Source organism: Ascaphus truei, chromosome 14 (genome assembly GCF_040206685.1).
Source record: "Ascaphus truei isolate aAscTru1 chromosome 14, aAscTru1.hap1, whole genome shotgun sequence".
NCBI lineage: Eukaryota > Metazoa > Chordata > Amphibia > Anura > Ascaphidae > Ascaphus > Ascaphus truei.
Window position 1 is genome coordinate 39,837,893 of NC_134496.1, and position 15,823 is coordinate 39,853,715.

Below are 15,823 nucleotides of genomic sequence, written 5' to 3' on the forward strand. Positions count from 1 at the left end.
ATTGAGCGTTTCCATGGCACTTGCTGATCTAGGCCCCTAACTTGGCTATAACCGGATCTGTGAAGTCCTCAGAGGCTGCGTGCCCTGCCCGTCCCTGTAATGAATTAGATAGTATACGGGAAGAAAGCAGAGAGGAGGGAGTGGGGGAGGGAGGAGTTAGATTGCAGGGAGCAATCGCAGGATGAGGAAATACTGTAATAAATACATCAGAGCTTCAATACGCTGCCTGTGCCTAGTGCAGAAGTGACAGGGAGGGAGGGCCTGCTGTATGAACCTTTAAACGCCAGCAGGTCCCTTAATCTTGGCTTGATGGTCCTGTAACTTTCTGTTAATGTTACTGGATGTTTTAGTCTGTGTAAAATGTGTATTTTAATTTTGCACAATTTAACTTTCTGTGCCCACACAGGGGGCAAAAAAGTTTGTTTTAAACATTATCATGACTCCATTCAAAAGATTCAACCCCTTCCTAAAGTTAAAGCCGCAGCCCATGCTGACAGTGTTTATTTTTGCGGGGGGTGGGGGGGCTTGTGTGTGTTTTTTTGTTTTTTTTAACCATTTACTTTTTGTTACTGTAATAATAATTTTATTTCATATGGCGCTTTCTGCCAATGGGACTCCAAGCACCTCACAATGACAGTATAGCGCGCAGTACACAGCACGTAGGAATGTTAGACACAGTCCCTGCCCAGATGAGCTTACAATCTATAATGATGGTGCCTGAGGCACAGGGAGCTTAAGTGACTTGCCTGAGGTCACAAGGAGCCACCACAGGAATTGAACCAGGTTCTCCTGCTCGAGTCAGTGTCTTTACTCGCTGAGCTGCTCCTTCTCCCCTTGTAAGACATCTCATCTTACCATGCCGACACTGTAAAAAAAAAAAATATATCTATTTTTTTATTTTTTTTTCAACCGTTGGTTTGTTTAGGAGATGTAAGTGTTTCAAATATTACATGTCCGGGAGGTTAAAACGAAGCTCTCGCCAGTCCAATGGGAAGGTTACTATGGTAATCTGGTTTTTATTTTAATTTTATTTTTTTTAGTCAAAGCATTTAAAATAAAAAATAAAAACTTTTGTTTTAATATGCCGCCTTTTGATTATCTTTTTTATTAAACTAATTACTTAATCTGCCGATCGATTCGTTCTGCTGTCATCGATCAGCAAACCTCCTGCTTCCCAGGGTTCACTAAATGATTTCCTTTCGGTTTCAAATCAATCCTTCAGTCAGTGTAACTCAGCAGCTACAATGTATTCTTCTATTACTAAAGTAACATTATCTATTGTTACAGTTTGCATTTCAAACTGCTGGGAATTTTGGCCACAAATGATCACAAACAGGAAAGTGCTACTGCTGGGGAGATGGGCTAAACCCTGCTATAGAAATCAAAGGATGCTCAGTATATTAAAACTCATTAAACATGGCATTAAGAGTTGGATAATACAGGTTGTCCTCGCTATCCGTTTCACTTTACAACGAATGGCAGATCCAACGCTTTACAATACAACCCTGTGGGCTGCTTTTCGCTGCCGGAATGCGTTATCCAACGCTCACCGCCACTGATTAACATGGGACTCACTTTACAACGGTTTCACTATCCAACGCTACTTCCAGAATGGATTCCGTTGGATAACCGAGGACCGCCTGTAATGTAAAAAAGGCAGTGTTATCAAATACAACAGAACTGATCTATTTTTTTTATATTTTTTTTTTAAACATGTAGGATATTGCTAGAATTTAGCAGAAAATGTTCAGAGGGCAAGATACTAACCTACGCATTAAACTCCTCTAGACTCCAGGGAGGGACAGAATAGCTGCATATATATATATATATATATATATATCTATATATATCTATATATATCTATATATATATATATATATCTCTATATATCTATATATCTATATATATATATATATATCTCTATATATATATATCTCTATATATATATATCTCTATATATATATATCTCTATATATATATATATATATATATATATATATATATATATATATCTCTATATATATATATATATATATATCTCTATATATATATATATATCTCTATATATATATATATATATATATATATATCTCTATATATATATATATATATATATATATCTCTATATATATATATATATATATATATATATATCTCTATATATATATATATATATATATATATCTCTATATATATATATATATATCTCTATATATATATATATATATATATATCTCTATATCTCTATATATATATATATATATATATATCTCTCTATATATATATATATCTCTATATATATATATATATATCTCTCTATATATATATATATATATATATATATATATCTCTATATATATATATATATATCTATATATATATATATATCTCTATATATATATCTCTATATATATATATCTCTATATATATCTCTATATATATATATCTCTATATATATCTCTATATATATCTCTATATATATCTCTATATATATCTCTATATATATATATATATATATATCTCTATATATATATATCTCTATATATATATATCTCTATATATATATATCTCTATATATATATCTCTATATATATATATCTCTATATATATATATATCTCTATATATATATATCTCTATATATATATATCTCTATATATATATATATATATATATATCTATCTATCCCCCGGCCGAGTAAATATTGGACCAAGCAGCACACGTTTGGTACTAGGTGGCGAGTAGATTTTTTTGTGATTTGTCAACCACTGTTATGTGTGTGTGTGTATATATTTTTTCCAGGTTCGTTTAATTTGCATGTTACATGGAGATTCTAGTTCTTTCCCGTTACCTTTGTGCTGCCGTTTGTTAAACGAATCCTCTGCATGAATAGTGATTTAATATGGTGCTTTGCAGGTTTGATTTCACACACAAGAAGCAGTCTGGTGGAGCCGGGCAGTATGGTAAAGTAATCGGCGAGCTTGAACCTCTGGAGCCAGAAAACTTCACCAAACTGGAATTTGAAGACCGAACAATTGGAACAAATATCCCTAAAGCTTTTGTTCCTGCTGTTGAAAAGGTAAAAAATGGAACCTATATTTAGGGAGATGGGGGGGTTGGGGGGGTGGTTACTCTTCCATTGCAGTATATGTGATCACATGTAATGTACTATGGCGGGGGTGCGTAATTTTCCCTGCTGCGCCCCCCTGCCTGCTTTCCTCCGTGCTCGCGTCCCTTTCGTTGTCTCCGGCTCTCGGCGTTAAATGTTGCCGCGTTGCCATGGCGATGCGTTGCCCAAGACAAGACAAGGTAAGTGAAGTTGCAGAGGCCTCACGCGATCCCCCCGGCATTAATTTAAATGCTTTGGGGAGGGGGGGGGGAAGAGCGCGAGGCCTCCCTGAAAAATCTTGCACCCCCCAGTTTGCGCGCCGATGTACTAGGGAAGAAGTGAGGAGTGAGGAGGCCCTTGGGTGGATAAGAAACTGCACAGAATACAAAGGGCTGATGTTCCATGAGGGTTTTCCAGGGCTTCCGCAGCGCTGACCCTGAGCGGGGATGCGCGCATGATTTTCCATATGGGGCGTGGCGCTTACAGATGCCCCGCGCTCTGTAACTCGCTTACCTGGTCTCCGGCAGCTTCTGGCAACGCGGCGTCACGTGACGACAGAAAACGACGGCGAGGGAGGGGCGTTAACAGGGGAGAGAGAACAGGCAGGCTGAAAAAAAAATTGTGCACCACTAACGTAGAGCAGGGGTTCTCAACGCCCGTCCTCAAGACCCCCTCCAACAGGTCAGGTTTTTAGGATATCCCTGCTTCAGCACCGGTGGCTCAGTCTTTGACTGAACCACTGATTGGGCTACCTGGGCTGAAGCTGGGATATCCTAAAAACCTGACCTGTTGGGGGTGGCGGAGTCTTGAGGACTGGCGTTCAGCGCACCTGACCTAGAGCAAGAGAAGATCAGGCATGAAATAAAACCCTGTCTGGTTAGGACAGGAGGAAGAATATGTATTTAAAGCCGCAGTTCAAGTAATATCCTACATGTGTTTATTTTTTAATAAATCAGTTCTGATCTATGAGAAAATACTTGTAGCATTTAAATGAAATATAAAAAAATGTTTTAAACACTTTTAATGTTTCTAATGTAGGAAGCATTGACAAAGTGACAGCCCCCTTCCCCTTCTGATAGGCTCTGGCTCTGGAGCCCCGCCCTCTCTAGCAGTGCACCAATTGTATCTAATAACTGCCCAGTCAATTATATTCTAGGAACTACATTTCCCATAATGCTGTGCAAGAAGTGAATTAAACAACCCGGAGCAAGCGATTGATTACAGGAGAACAGATCAATCTGCAGCTTAGCTAATCACTTGTCAGTGTGCAGATTGTATTGATGCGCATATTGAATGAGGAAAAAAACGGCAGCTTGAACTTTTGAGTTCGCCCTCTTGGGCTTTTTGCTGCACTTTCCATCATTAATGCCGCAGGGCTTATTCCTGTGACCACCACAATCCCAGTGAGAGTGGGGTAAGTGTGTAATCATCGCTGGGCAGGGATTCCCTTTTCTGTTGTGTACTATACTACTACGCAATGGGACCATTCACCGCTGCGGCATCACCCCTAAGGTAAGCGATTAGCGTTGGCATTTGGGGTTAACTGTAGGGTAGGGGTACGGTTAGGGATTTTAGGGTGGGGGTTACCATGGTGGCGGACTGGCAACGGTGAAATGTCCTAGACAGATGCTACTGTATGTGTTGTAGGTTTGTTGCCTTTATTACATGTTCATTCCTCCGTCTTTTAGTACTTATTTTTTGAAGCACCGTGTATACTGTTGGCCCTACATAAATAAAAGGTTGACCATTGGGAAGGTGTTCCAGGCTGCGTCTCTAAGGCTGCACTTATAGTGCCTGCGATGGCGCCGTCGCGGCAAAACAAATGCATTGTTGCGTCACGTGCGCTTATAGTGCACGCGACGGCAACGGAGCGATGCGGCGACAGTGCTACCAGAAATCTGGTAGTCACTGATATTTGTTTTTTTTTTCCGGGGACGGTCTCCCCTTGCAGCCAATCAGAGAGCTTCTCCGTGCCTCTGCCTACCCCTTTTATGACGTCATCCAGCGTCATCGCCAAAACTCCAAAGACAACTATCGCAATGGCGACAAGTGACGTCATCGGTCGCGTCGCCGGCTGTATAAGCGCAGCCTTAGCTTCAGTGTATAAAGTAATTTATTTATTGCATCTTTTGCCTCCTGTCTGCCAACTTTCCAGACTGTAAATGCAATGCAAAGGGCCAGTGTTTTATTTCTTTTTTTGAGCTGTGCCCTCTTTCGGGAGCGGATTCCCGATTCCCGTTGGTCTCTTGTTGCAGGGTTTCCGGGAGGCGTGCGAGAGAGGCCCGCTCTCGGGGCACAAGATTTCCGGCTTGCGCTTTATCCTGCAGGACGGTGCACATCACATGGTGGATTCCAATGAAATGTCGTTCAGCCGAGCAGGAGAGGGAGCTCTAAAACAAGGTTACGATCTTTCAGTGCACCGATGCAGCCTAGACCAAGGTTCCCTGTGAGCACGCAGAGAAAACAAGCCTTAAACGCCCTGCTTGTAATACGGACACACAAAATACATACCACAAATCTGTTGCAAATTATTCACTTGAAGACAAACCCCATATATTTTTTTTTAATTATAATTATTATAATATTTCTTCTTCCCCACAATCAGAACCAGAGTGGGGATATGAACCATGCTATTCTTGGCTCCAGGAACATCCTATATCATGCCCTAATAATGTCACTGTTTCCTCTTAGGAGCGAGGCTGACATGGTGGCCATTTTGATTTCCCCTCAAAGATTACAGGCACAATTAACAGGCTGATATCTCAGGCCACTCCAGTACAGATTTTGAAAATAAATAAAGGTGGTATGGAGGAGGCGGGTTGCAGCTTTTCGCCGGTGTACACTTTTTTTGTGTGTTTACATTGTCGACTTATCCAGCAACTAAGCGGACTTTACCCAGCTCATTTCATGTAATGTAATCCCTGAGGCTCTGTAGTTTCCGCTGTTTCAATTTTAGAAATTCCTGCTGCGAGGAAATACTCCCCTCGCGTAGTGAGGGGAAATAAAAGGCCAAAGGAGGAATGTTTCAACTATGCAAAAACTTCCCCGTTCCCCACCGCACGTTCTGGGTCATGGGACGTTGTGTTACATGTACAGCAAAATCACATCTGTGCTTCTCTGCCTGAGATCGGCCTTCTGTTGTTTTCTGTCCTAGCTATGGAGAAGGGCAACGTTGGCATCCTGGAGCCAATAATGTCAGTGGAGGTTGTGGCACCGACTGAGTTCCAGGGAGCTGTGATCGCCGGCGTAAATCGCAGGCATGGAGTGATCGCAGGCCAAGACGGATCAGATGGCTATTTCACTCTCTACGCAGACGTAAGTGCTTTGTGTGGGACTCCGGGGAGGTTCAGCCTTGACACACTGAACGCGGGAGATGGCAAAACCAGTTTGATTGCAAGCTCTGTGGTGCAGTCTCGCTTTAGTTTCTGAATGAGATTGTTATGCCTAGTTTTGCTCATGTTTTACATCTGTGTGCATTGTTAGTTCTGCATAAGCAGCACTAGAATTATTGTTACTTACATTCACACATTAATTTTCAGTGAACCTGAGGCATTTTTATCGAATTCCGCCCGTTTTAAATGTAGATTATTTTTTCCCCTGTTGTACAGTTTACCTTTTTGTTGTGTAATTAAACAATATCCACATCATACAGCTCTTGTTTTCCTCCTCAGGTTCCACTAAATGATATGTTTGGCTATGCATCGGAGCTTCGATCGTGCACAGAGGTTTGTTTTTGTTGCTACAACACGGGCGCTTCTTGGGTACAAGGAGGGCAGGTCCAACAATTAATATGGCAAACAGTCAGCTGTCCAATTCTGACCAAGCAGCTGGTTCAGTTGAGCATAAGCCCACTTCAACCGAACCATTCATAAAGCCTGTCTTTCCTATATGAACAAAGGAGTATGATATGAGTGTTGAATTCTCACTTTATTATTAAGGGCACCGTGACTTGAGTCTTCACTGCCCAGTACATGGAGTCTTGTAATATTCCGGTAAGACATGTCAAAACAAGTTGCTCTTCATCGCAAATCATGATGATTACTACCAGATTTTTGGAAGCTTAACGATCATTGTGATTTTGTATTGAAGTGTGTTCCTACACAGTGTTTAATTCTAGGTCTACTATATTAGGAGCACTCTGTTCAGGGCTGGGTGAGTGCAAGATGTTAAGAGTACACTTGGCATGGAAGAGTTCAGTGGGAAGCCATTAATATCAATGCTTCCAGGCAACCACAGCAAGTTATTCAGCCCATTTACTACCGGTAAGGCCATCAGCTCCTGTTTCATTGTGTGTATTAAACAGTACGCAATACTGCACATCTCATTCATCCAAGCCAACAGCAATATCGCGGGCATCACACAGCAGCCCCAGGGAGGCTAGAAAGCGCATATACAAATCAGAAGTTGGCCCAATGAAGATCCTTATGGACTAAAACAGCGGCTGTATCCATGCTAGCTTGGCAACCCCTGATTTGTATCTGTTGTGAGTTGTCCGGTACCCTTACCAGTTAATGGGTAATGTACAATGTGTTGCTCCATGGTTCCGGGCAGTCATGCGCGAGGTGATGATACATTTTGAGGTTAATCATTTTATTTTTTTCAGGGGAAGGGTGAATACACCATGGAATACAGCAGATACCAGCCTTGCTTACCCAGCGTGCAGGAAGAACTGATCAACAAGCACCTGGAAGCAACAGGGCAACTCCCAGCAAAGAAAGGAAAGGCCAAGAGCTGACCCTGCTCCCTGTGAGCTGCAACATGCCAGACCCAGTGGGATCTGACGCCAACCGGGACTGGGAGTTTTATTCTGTACAAAGCTAATGAAATCATTGCCCCTTTCAGTGGCCTATTCTACTCTCTCTAGCAAGCATTTCTAAGCATTCATATTGCAGTTTGGTTCACTTTGCAGACGTCTGGTTAATGTTCACTCTTGCAGTACCCCGGAGGTTCTCCACTCCAGTCCTCAAGACACCAACAGGTCAGGTTTTCAGGATATTTCAGTTGAAGCAGGGGCTGATTGAGCCACCTGTGCTGAAGCTGGGATATCCTGAAAACCTGACCTGTTGGGGTCTTCAGGGCGTGAATTGAGGCCCCCTGCAGTGCACGTTAGAGGTGGATTGATGGTTTGGGTGAAATCCTTTTATCACACACTGAAGATTTGATATGCTGTAATGTAAAACAGAGATGCTGCCAAGGATATGTAGTCATCTACTCGGTAGACTTGGAAGACACTCATCCAGGTAACTGCGGCATATGAGCTCTGATAGGGCCACTGTTCTCCCATGGAAGAAGCTGTATTGGCCCGTTCCAAAGCTGTAGCCTAGTAGGTACCGGGAGAAAAGCGAAACCTCTCTGCTCTGCTAACACCTGTGTCTGAGACTAAGCGCCTGGCGCCCGTACCGCTCGCCTGCGTTTCGTGAATGAGAAGAAAGCCGACAAACTACCTACCGTTCTTGGGTTGTATGTAATGCCAGAATGTGGCTTCATTTATTCCACCAACCATGAAATAAAGAAAACATGGAAACCCTAAATATGACTGATAGATGGTGTGTACTTTTTGTTTGTTTTTTTATGGCGGATGGGTTTGTTGTTGGTAGGGTCTGTAGAGTTGACGACTATTATATATGCTGTCTGGTTGCATTACAGTTACACTGGCTTGAACTCCGTTAGCAAGCGTAGTCCCACTTCACAAAGGTGGATGTAGGGAAGAGGCAGGTTATATCAGGTTGAAAAAGACATATGTCGATGTTCAACCTATGCTACATTTAGAAGAAATAATTATCCTATGTTTGAATTTACAGTGTTTTTTGACCCAGTGAAACATTATCCAATGATGTCTCGTAACAGGGAAAAAAATCAATTCTTTCCGGACACTAATAATGGCAATCAGATTTCTCTCTAGATCAACATTGTATGTATGTAGCGCCATTAATGTATATAGCGCTTCACAGTAATACACGCGACAATCATATAAATAACAAATAATATAAATAACGGGTCATGGGAATAAGTGCTTCAGACATAAAAGTAACATTTCGGAAAAGGAGGCCCTGCTCCGAAGAGCTTACAATCTAATTGGCAGGTAGGAAGAACGTACAGACAGTAGGAGGGTGTTCTGCTAAGTGCTTCTGCAGGGGCAAGCTTTATGTATCATTGGTATATTATTAGCCACTGTGCTACTTGTGCTTCAAGCAAGTGTGTTTTAAGGTGGGTCTTAAAGGTGGATAGAGAGAGTGCTAGTCTGGAATTGAGGGGAAGAGCATTCCAGAGGTATGAGGCAGTCCGTGAGAGAGGTTTCATGCGGGAGAGGGCTTTAGATACAAAGGGGGTAGAGAGAAGGCATTCTTGAGCAGAAAGCAAGAGTCGGTATGGTTCATAGCAAGAAATTAGGGCTGAGATGTAGGGGGGGGGGCAGAAGAGTGTAAAGCTTTAAAAGCGAGGAGAAGAATGGAGTGTGAGATGTGGGATTTGATAGGAAGCCAGGAGAGTGATTTCAGCAGGGGAGACACTGAGACAGATTTGGGAAAAAGAGTGATTCTGGCAGCAGCGTTTAGGATAGATTGTAGGGGAGACAGGTGAGAGGCAGGAAGGCCAGACAGCAGGAGGTTACAGTAATCGAGGCTGGAGAGAATGAGGGCCTGAGTCAGAGTTTTAGCAGTCGAGTAACAGAGGAAAGGGCGTATCTTTGTAATATTGCGTAGGAAAAAAGGACAGGTTTTAGATACGTTTTGAATGAGAGAGGAGTCGATTGTGACCCCTAGGCAGCGTGCTTGGGCTACTTGGTGAATGCTAGTACTTCCAACAGTAATGTGGAAGGAGGTAGGAGGGCCAGGTTTGGGAGGAAGTATGAGGAGCTCTGTTTTTGCCATGTTTAAGTCGGTGGAGGGCCATCCAGGATGATATCGCAGAGAGACATTCAGAAACTGGTCTGTACAGCAGGTGTAAGGTCAGGGGTTGAAAAGTAAATTTGTTAGTCGTCAATATAGAGGTGATATTTAAACCCAAGAGATGTGATTAGGTCACCTAGAGAAACTGTACAGAGAAAAGAGAAAAGGTTTCCAGGACAGCCCTGGGGTACCCCCACAGAGAGATCGATAGAGGAGGTGTTGGCAGAAAAGACACAAAGTACGATGGGAGAGGTAAGACGAGATCCAGAATAGAGCTTCGTTCCGAATACCAAGAGTAAGGAGAAGAGGGTGGTCCACGGTGTCAAATGCTGCAGAGAGGTCAAGTAATATGAGCAGAGTGTAATGACCTCTGTCTTTGGCAGCATGGAGGTAATTAGTTATTTTATTGATGGCTGTTTCCATCGATTGAACAGTGCGGAAGCCAGATTGTAGAGGGTCTAGGAGAGAATAGGTGTTGAGAAAGTGGAGCAAGTGAGAGAATACAAGACATTCAAGGAGTTTAGAGGCAAAAGGCAGGAGGGAGACAGGTCGATAGTTGGAAAGACAGGTAGGGTCAAGCTTGCTGTTTTTGAGTAATGGTATAACTGTTGCATGTTTTGAAGGAGGGAAAGGTACCAGAGTAGAGGGAGGAGTTAAAAATGTGTCTGAGCGTAGGGATTATAGTAGGACCAAGAGGTTTTAGGAGATGGGAGGGAATAGGGATAAGAGGGCAAGTGGTAGATGGAGAAGAGATCAGCAGTGACACATCCTCCTCCGAGACAGCGGAAAAAGTCAAGGAAAGCAGTAGGAGAGTTAGGAAGAGATTATAGGATGGGAGGAGGAAACGGGATGTTCTGATGAATGGATTCCACCTTTTTCTTAAAATAGTCAGCAAAGTCATGAGGTGAGATGGAGGAAGAAGAGGCAGCTGAGGGTGGTTTGAGCAGAAAATCAAAGACAGAGAAGAGTTGGTGTGTGTTAGACTTGTGCGTGTTGATTAGTGAAGAAAAGTAGGTTTGTTTAGCCTGGGAGAGGGCAGAGTTGAAACCGGATAGCATACATTTGTAGTGAAGGAAGTCTGCGAGAGTGTGAGATTTCCTCCAGAGGCGTTCAGAGGAGCGAGTGGAGGAACGCAGCATGCGTGTGTGGGAATTTAGCCAGGGTCTGGGGCTAGAAGGGTGAGGACGACAGAGATAAAGCGGGGCATGCAGATGAAGAGAGGCGGATAAGGCAGAGTTGTAGTTCCTGACCAGATTGTCAGGGTCTGGAGCAGAACAGAGAGGAGAGGGAGGAGCTTAAAGTGGAATCAAAAGCTAATAGGTTAATAGAGCGCAGGTCTCTGTAGAAACATGGGGGAGATGGAGAAGCAAGAGAGAGAGAGAATGAGATGAGGTGATGGTCAGAGAGAGGAAAGGGGGAAATGGAGAAATCAGAGAAGTTTTTTTGTGAAAACCAGGTCTAGGTAGTGGCCATCTTTGTGGGTGCTGGCTGCAGTCCACTGTTAAAGGCCTAGAGAAGAGGTTAGAGAGAGAAAGCAGGAAGCCCAAGGGAGAGAGGGGTCATCAATGTGGCAGTTGATCTCCAAGGAGAACAAGGGAATCTGAGGAGAGAAAGAAAGCGAACCATTATTCAAAGTGAGCGAGAAAGGCAGAAGGGGAATGAGTAGTGGAAGGTGGGCAATAGATGACCGCCAACATGGCCGGGAGAGGAGAGATCTGGACAGTGTGAGCCTCAAAGGAGGAAAAAAGCAAGAGAGGGAGGAATAGGAAGGGTTCAGTAACGGCAGAGAGAGGGGAGCAGGAGCCCCACGCCTCCACCCCTGCCATCAGGGCGTGGAGTGTGGGAGAAAGAAAGGCCACCATAAGAGTTGGGCAGCTTTCAGCGCAGAGTCAGACTGAGTGAGCCAGGTCTCCGTTATAGCAAATAGGAGCAGAGCGTGAGAGAGAAAGTAGTCATGCACAGAGGAACTTGTTGAAAAGGGAGCGAGCATTTCAAAGGGTAGAGGAGGGAGGGTGGCAGGGGATGGGTATGAGGTTGGAGCGGTTGACACCAGAAGGAATAAAAGTTGCATTTGGCAGGCAAGGACGAGAGCATGTAGGACTAAGGCAGGGACCAGGATTGGGAGAGATATCCTGAGAAGCATGGATAGAAAGAGAATGTGTGATGATGATTTGTAGGGGTGTGTTTTAGTGCAGGTGGTATAGCTGTGTAGTGACAGAGGGTGCAGGTAAGAAAGTAGTTCATGTGCACTGAGAAGTGGCGAAGAAAAGATGGATGAAAAGAGAGATGGAGATAGTGGCGATCCGCTGATACGGCGATACCGAGAAGGGGGCCGCCATGTCTGCGCATGTGCAAAATGGGGAAGATGGAGGTCACGCATGCGCAGAAAAGGCGGTTGCCAAGGGTGCGCAAACACAGAACGAAGGTTGCGCGCGTCGAACGGAGGTTGCACATGCGCAGAAGGGGGGAATTTCCGGTTTGCGCACATGCCAAAAATCACCAGATCCGCTTTCCGGCGATTTTCGTTTTGCGGCAGGCCCTTAGAATGGAACCCGCCGCATGTCCTGGCCTTACTGTATATGAATAGTGTTGGAGACATGAGGCTGGTAGAAAGGAGTGCATAATTGGAAAATAAGTGAGGCCATAGCAAGTATAAATAGTAAAGGTGGCATCACAGCAGTAGTTTAGTGCCGAGATATGCAGTCTGGGATAGATATTATCCTCCTTTCCAGCGTAGATCAAATTCAGGAATCGGGGCCAGTAGGTGTTGTCCACTTGTTCACTCCTTTTAAACTCCAGTTTTCTTGCTACTACAATGGGCTACTTGGACATGGGCTGCAGACAGCTTAGGGACGCTAAATCTGTGGTTATATGGGCCTAACAAGTCACCTGACGGTTAAGTTCAGCCTGCTTAATTAGCACGAGACACATTAAAACAGGTGTTTTTTCTCCCCAGGGGGTTACCTGTCTAGGTGTGAAAGCTGCATTTAATTAAGGGGTGAATGAGACCGGATTCAAATATGGGATTTACCTAGGAATTATTAAAGTTGCATATACTAAAATACACAGGGCAAGAGCAGCATGTTTATTTATTTGGTATATCCCTGTATACCTTTCTTGTCTAAAAAGAGGTCCAACCTTTTTTTTGAGAATATCTATTGTATCTGCCATCAGTCTACATAGGTAATGAGTTCCACATTTTAACTGCACTTACTGTAAAGATTGAAACCTTGGTTGCTGGGGAAATCTCCTTGCCTCCATCCTTAAGGGATCTCCCATTGTGTTCGTGCTGTCCTTGGGATGAATAGTTCTCTTGAAAGCTCCTTGTGTTGACTTTGAATTTGTTTGTATATAGTTAACATATTTCCTGTTAGACGCCTCTTCTCTCGGTTACTACAGGCCAGTGATCCCGATGTCAGTGATGGGGGAAATGAGTGGAAACATTGCTGAAAGATAGTCAACAATTCTATCAAGTCTGACAATATGCAAGATGCCAGGAAGCACATTGCTTTACTGGGGGGGCGGGGAGGGGTGGGAGAGAGGGAATCGGGTCAAACAAGTCTAAGGCCTCGGCCATGTTTACTGCTTGCTGGCGGAAGCGTGCTGACGCGCGCTCCTGCTCAGAACTGAGCCCCTACAGCCGCAATTAGAGCGGCTTTAGTAGGGGCTCACCTGCGCTTCCGCGCGCTTGCGGAAGCGCAGGTCTTAGGGGAATTTAAAATTCCCCCGCTTGCCGGCGCGACAGGCCGGTCACATGAGCCGTTCGCCCAATGAGGGCGAACCAGCTCTGTGACGTCACTGGCCCGCCCCCGGCCAGTGATGCGCCCGCCCCCTGACGGCCCGCTGACGGCGCGTGCGGTAAGCAACCGCAAGGCCAGGGAAAGCACCCGCTTTCCCTGAGCCTCAGCGAGCAAGCAGGGAGCATGGACTCAGCCTAATATATGTTGCTGTGCTTGTGTGATGTTAAGGTAGTAGATGAGGTAGTGCAGGAGCAGTAGCTTACCTAGATTTGGCCCACGTAGAAGACAGATTAAACAAATTGCAATGTTTGGGATTGGATGCTTAGTTGGTAGACGAGATTATTTCTGGTGTAGCCTCCCCACTGTTGGGGTAGGGGCTAAGGCCGCGTCCATGGTGGGTGCGTGTCTTCACATGCGCCTCCAGCTGGAGCGATTTTGTGTGCTCAAGGTGGACGCGATGAGGGGGCGTGGCTGTGTCGTCATGGAGCTGGTTCGCTCTCGCGTGACCCGGCCATCACGCGGCAGATCCGAGCAAATATAAGAAACTTGTATTTTAGCGCTGCTGCCGCGTCACGTGACGCCGTGAGCCAACCACAGTGCGGCCTAACGCTGTGACGTCAGAGCCACGCCACCTAGCCGAGCGCGACACTGCTGGCAACATACAAACTAAACGCGCGTGCCATGTGCACGCACAGCGCAGTGCCCGCGCCCGCACTATATTACAGACCTAAAATGGTGAGGGAATTCAGTCAGGCTTGGGATAAAAATAAGGCGATGCTAAAGACGGAAAAAGCCGAAGATCAGACAGTGTGAGGTTTTACAGCAGATAGGAAAACGGGTGGGATACGTGGTTCTTATCTGCCGTCACATTCTGTTTCCTTTGATAAGAGCAGATCCAATTTCATGTTCACCGCTTCCCTTCTGACCGTGTGCTCAATAATGAATCTTTGTATAGGCTTTTTTTCTAAATACAAACCTTTTAGCATCATTTCAGATGGAAAGCAGCGGGACTTGCTGGAATGGCTTTTAGTTTTAGAAGGCAAAGATGAGAAATCGGTGTGGTGTTGCTATATGACCATGTTGCACGTCTCCAGCTTGCCCCCTCTACAGTGGGCAAAACCACGCCAGTGAAGAAATTCTAGGGACCACTGGTTACAGTCCCTCTTTAACGTAGCTCTTGACTTTCGTTTAATGCCGATACCGAATGCTTAGTCGCTGTAAGGTTTCTGGGATGGAAAGGGTAAATAGAAGTTCTCTATATACTCCGTAGTGCATACACACTGCCTGCAGGGATCATTGCAGACCTTGGTTTATCTGGACTTTGCAGATAATTGTAGGGCTGGAGATGAAGGCAGCAGTGAGAACAATTGGGTTTATCCAGTTTGTTGAGTCTGTTTTTAAAAAGTAGTTGGCATTTAATACTAAAAGTACACGGTCTGTGTGCCATCTTCCTGTTTTTTCCAACAAGCGTTCTTGATTTGGTGGAGTCGCTGGGTTGAACGCCTTTGGAATACTTATTAACTGGCCTATGACATACTCCAAGAAAAATGCCTGTGAAATGTGTGCTGTTTTACAAGTGTGAACTCTGCCAGTGATTTCACAAGATGAGTGTCTCATTGTTTTTGTGCTTATATATTTTTTTTCTTTCCCATTTCCTCTGCAGCTTTAAACCTTTTAAGTGCCAGATGCGACTAATACATTTGCAAGACGATACAGTGCAGCCCTTGTAGCACCGCATATTACCATGATCATCAGTAGTGATGCTGGGCTTATAGCATATGAAGTTTTCCGTGGAAGTTGCCTATACCCACCCATGGGTGAGGAGGCGGAAAGTAAAGTGAGGCCTTAGCTTATGGAGGTAGACAGCAATTCTACCGTATAGGATGTTTTGTAGAAACTGTACCATAATGTAAGACTGGTGCTCAACTCCAGTCTTCAATCTCTCCCTCCCCAGGTTTGGATTCCAGAATATCCCTGCTTCAGCACAAGAGGCTCGGTCTTCAACTGAGCCTCTGAGTCACCTGTGCTGAAGCTGGGATAACCTGACCAGTTGGGGGCAGGGGCCTTGAGGGCTGGAGTTGAGCCCCCT

General features: G+C 44.4%; 2 protein-coding genes across 2 annotated transcripts in view; one reads left to right on the forward strand and one right to left on the reverse strand.

Moving 5' to 3' along the window:
* The window catches only part of LXN (latexin), a 10,382-nt gene extending 10,244 nt beyond the window's left edge, over window positions 1–138 (reverse strand). The window contains exon 1 of the mRNA XM_075570571.1: window positions 1–138. This exon is cut by the window's left edge and continues 117 nt beyond it. Within this exon, the coding sequence (XP_075426686.1) occupies window positions 1–15 (15 nt within the window). The 5' untranslated portion in view covers window positions 16–138.
* Window positions 1–8,638, forward strand: part of GFM1 (G elongation factor mitochondrial 1) — a 36,910-nt gene extending 28,272 nt beyond the window's left edge. Inside the window, exons 14-18 of the mRNA XM_075570561.1 lie at window positions 2,915–3,077; window positions 5,363–5,507; window positions 6,262–6,422; window positions 6,779–6,832; window positions 7,711–8,638. Of these exons, the coding sequence (XP_075426676.1) occupies window positions 2,915–3,077; window positions 5,363–5,507; window positions 6,262–6,422; window positions 6,779–6,832; window positions 7,711–7,842 (655 nt within the window). The 3' untranslated portion in view covers window positions 7,843–8,638. The remainder of the gene's footprint in view (window positions 1–2,914; window positions 3,078–5,362; window positions 5,508–6,261; window positions 6,423–6,778; window positions 6,833–7,710) is intronic.
* The last annotated feature ends 7,185 nt before the right edge of the window (window positions 8,639–15,823 follow it).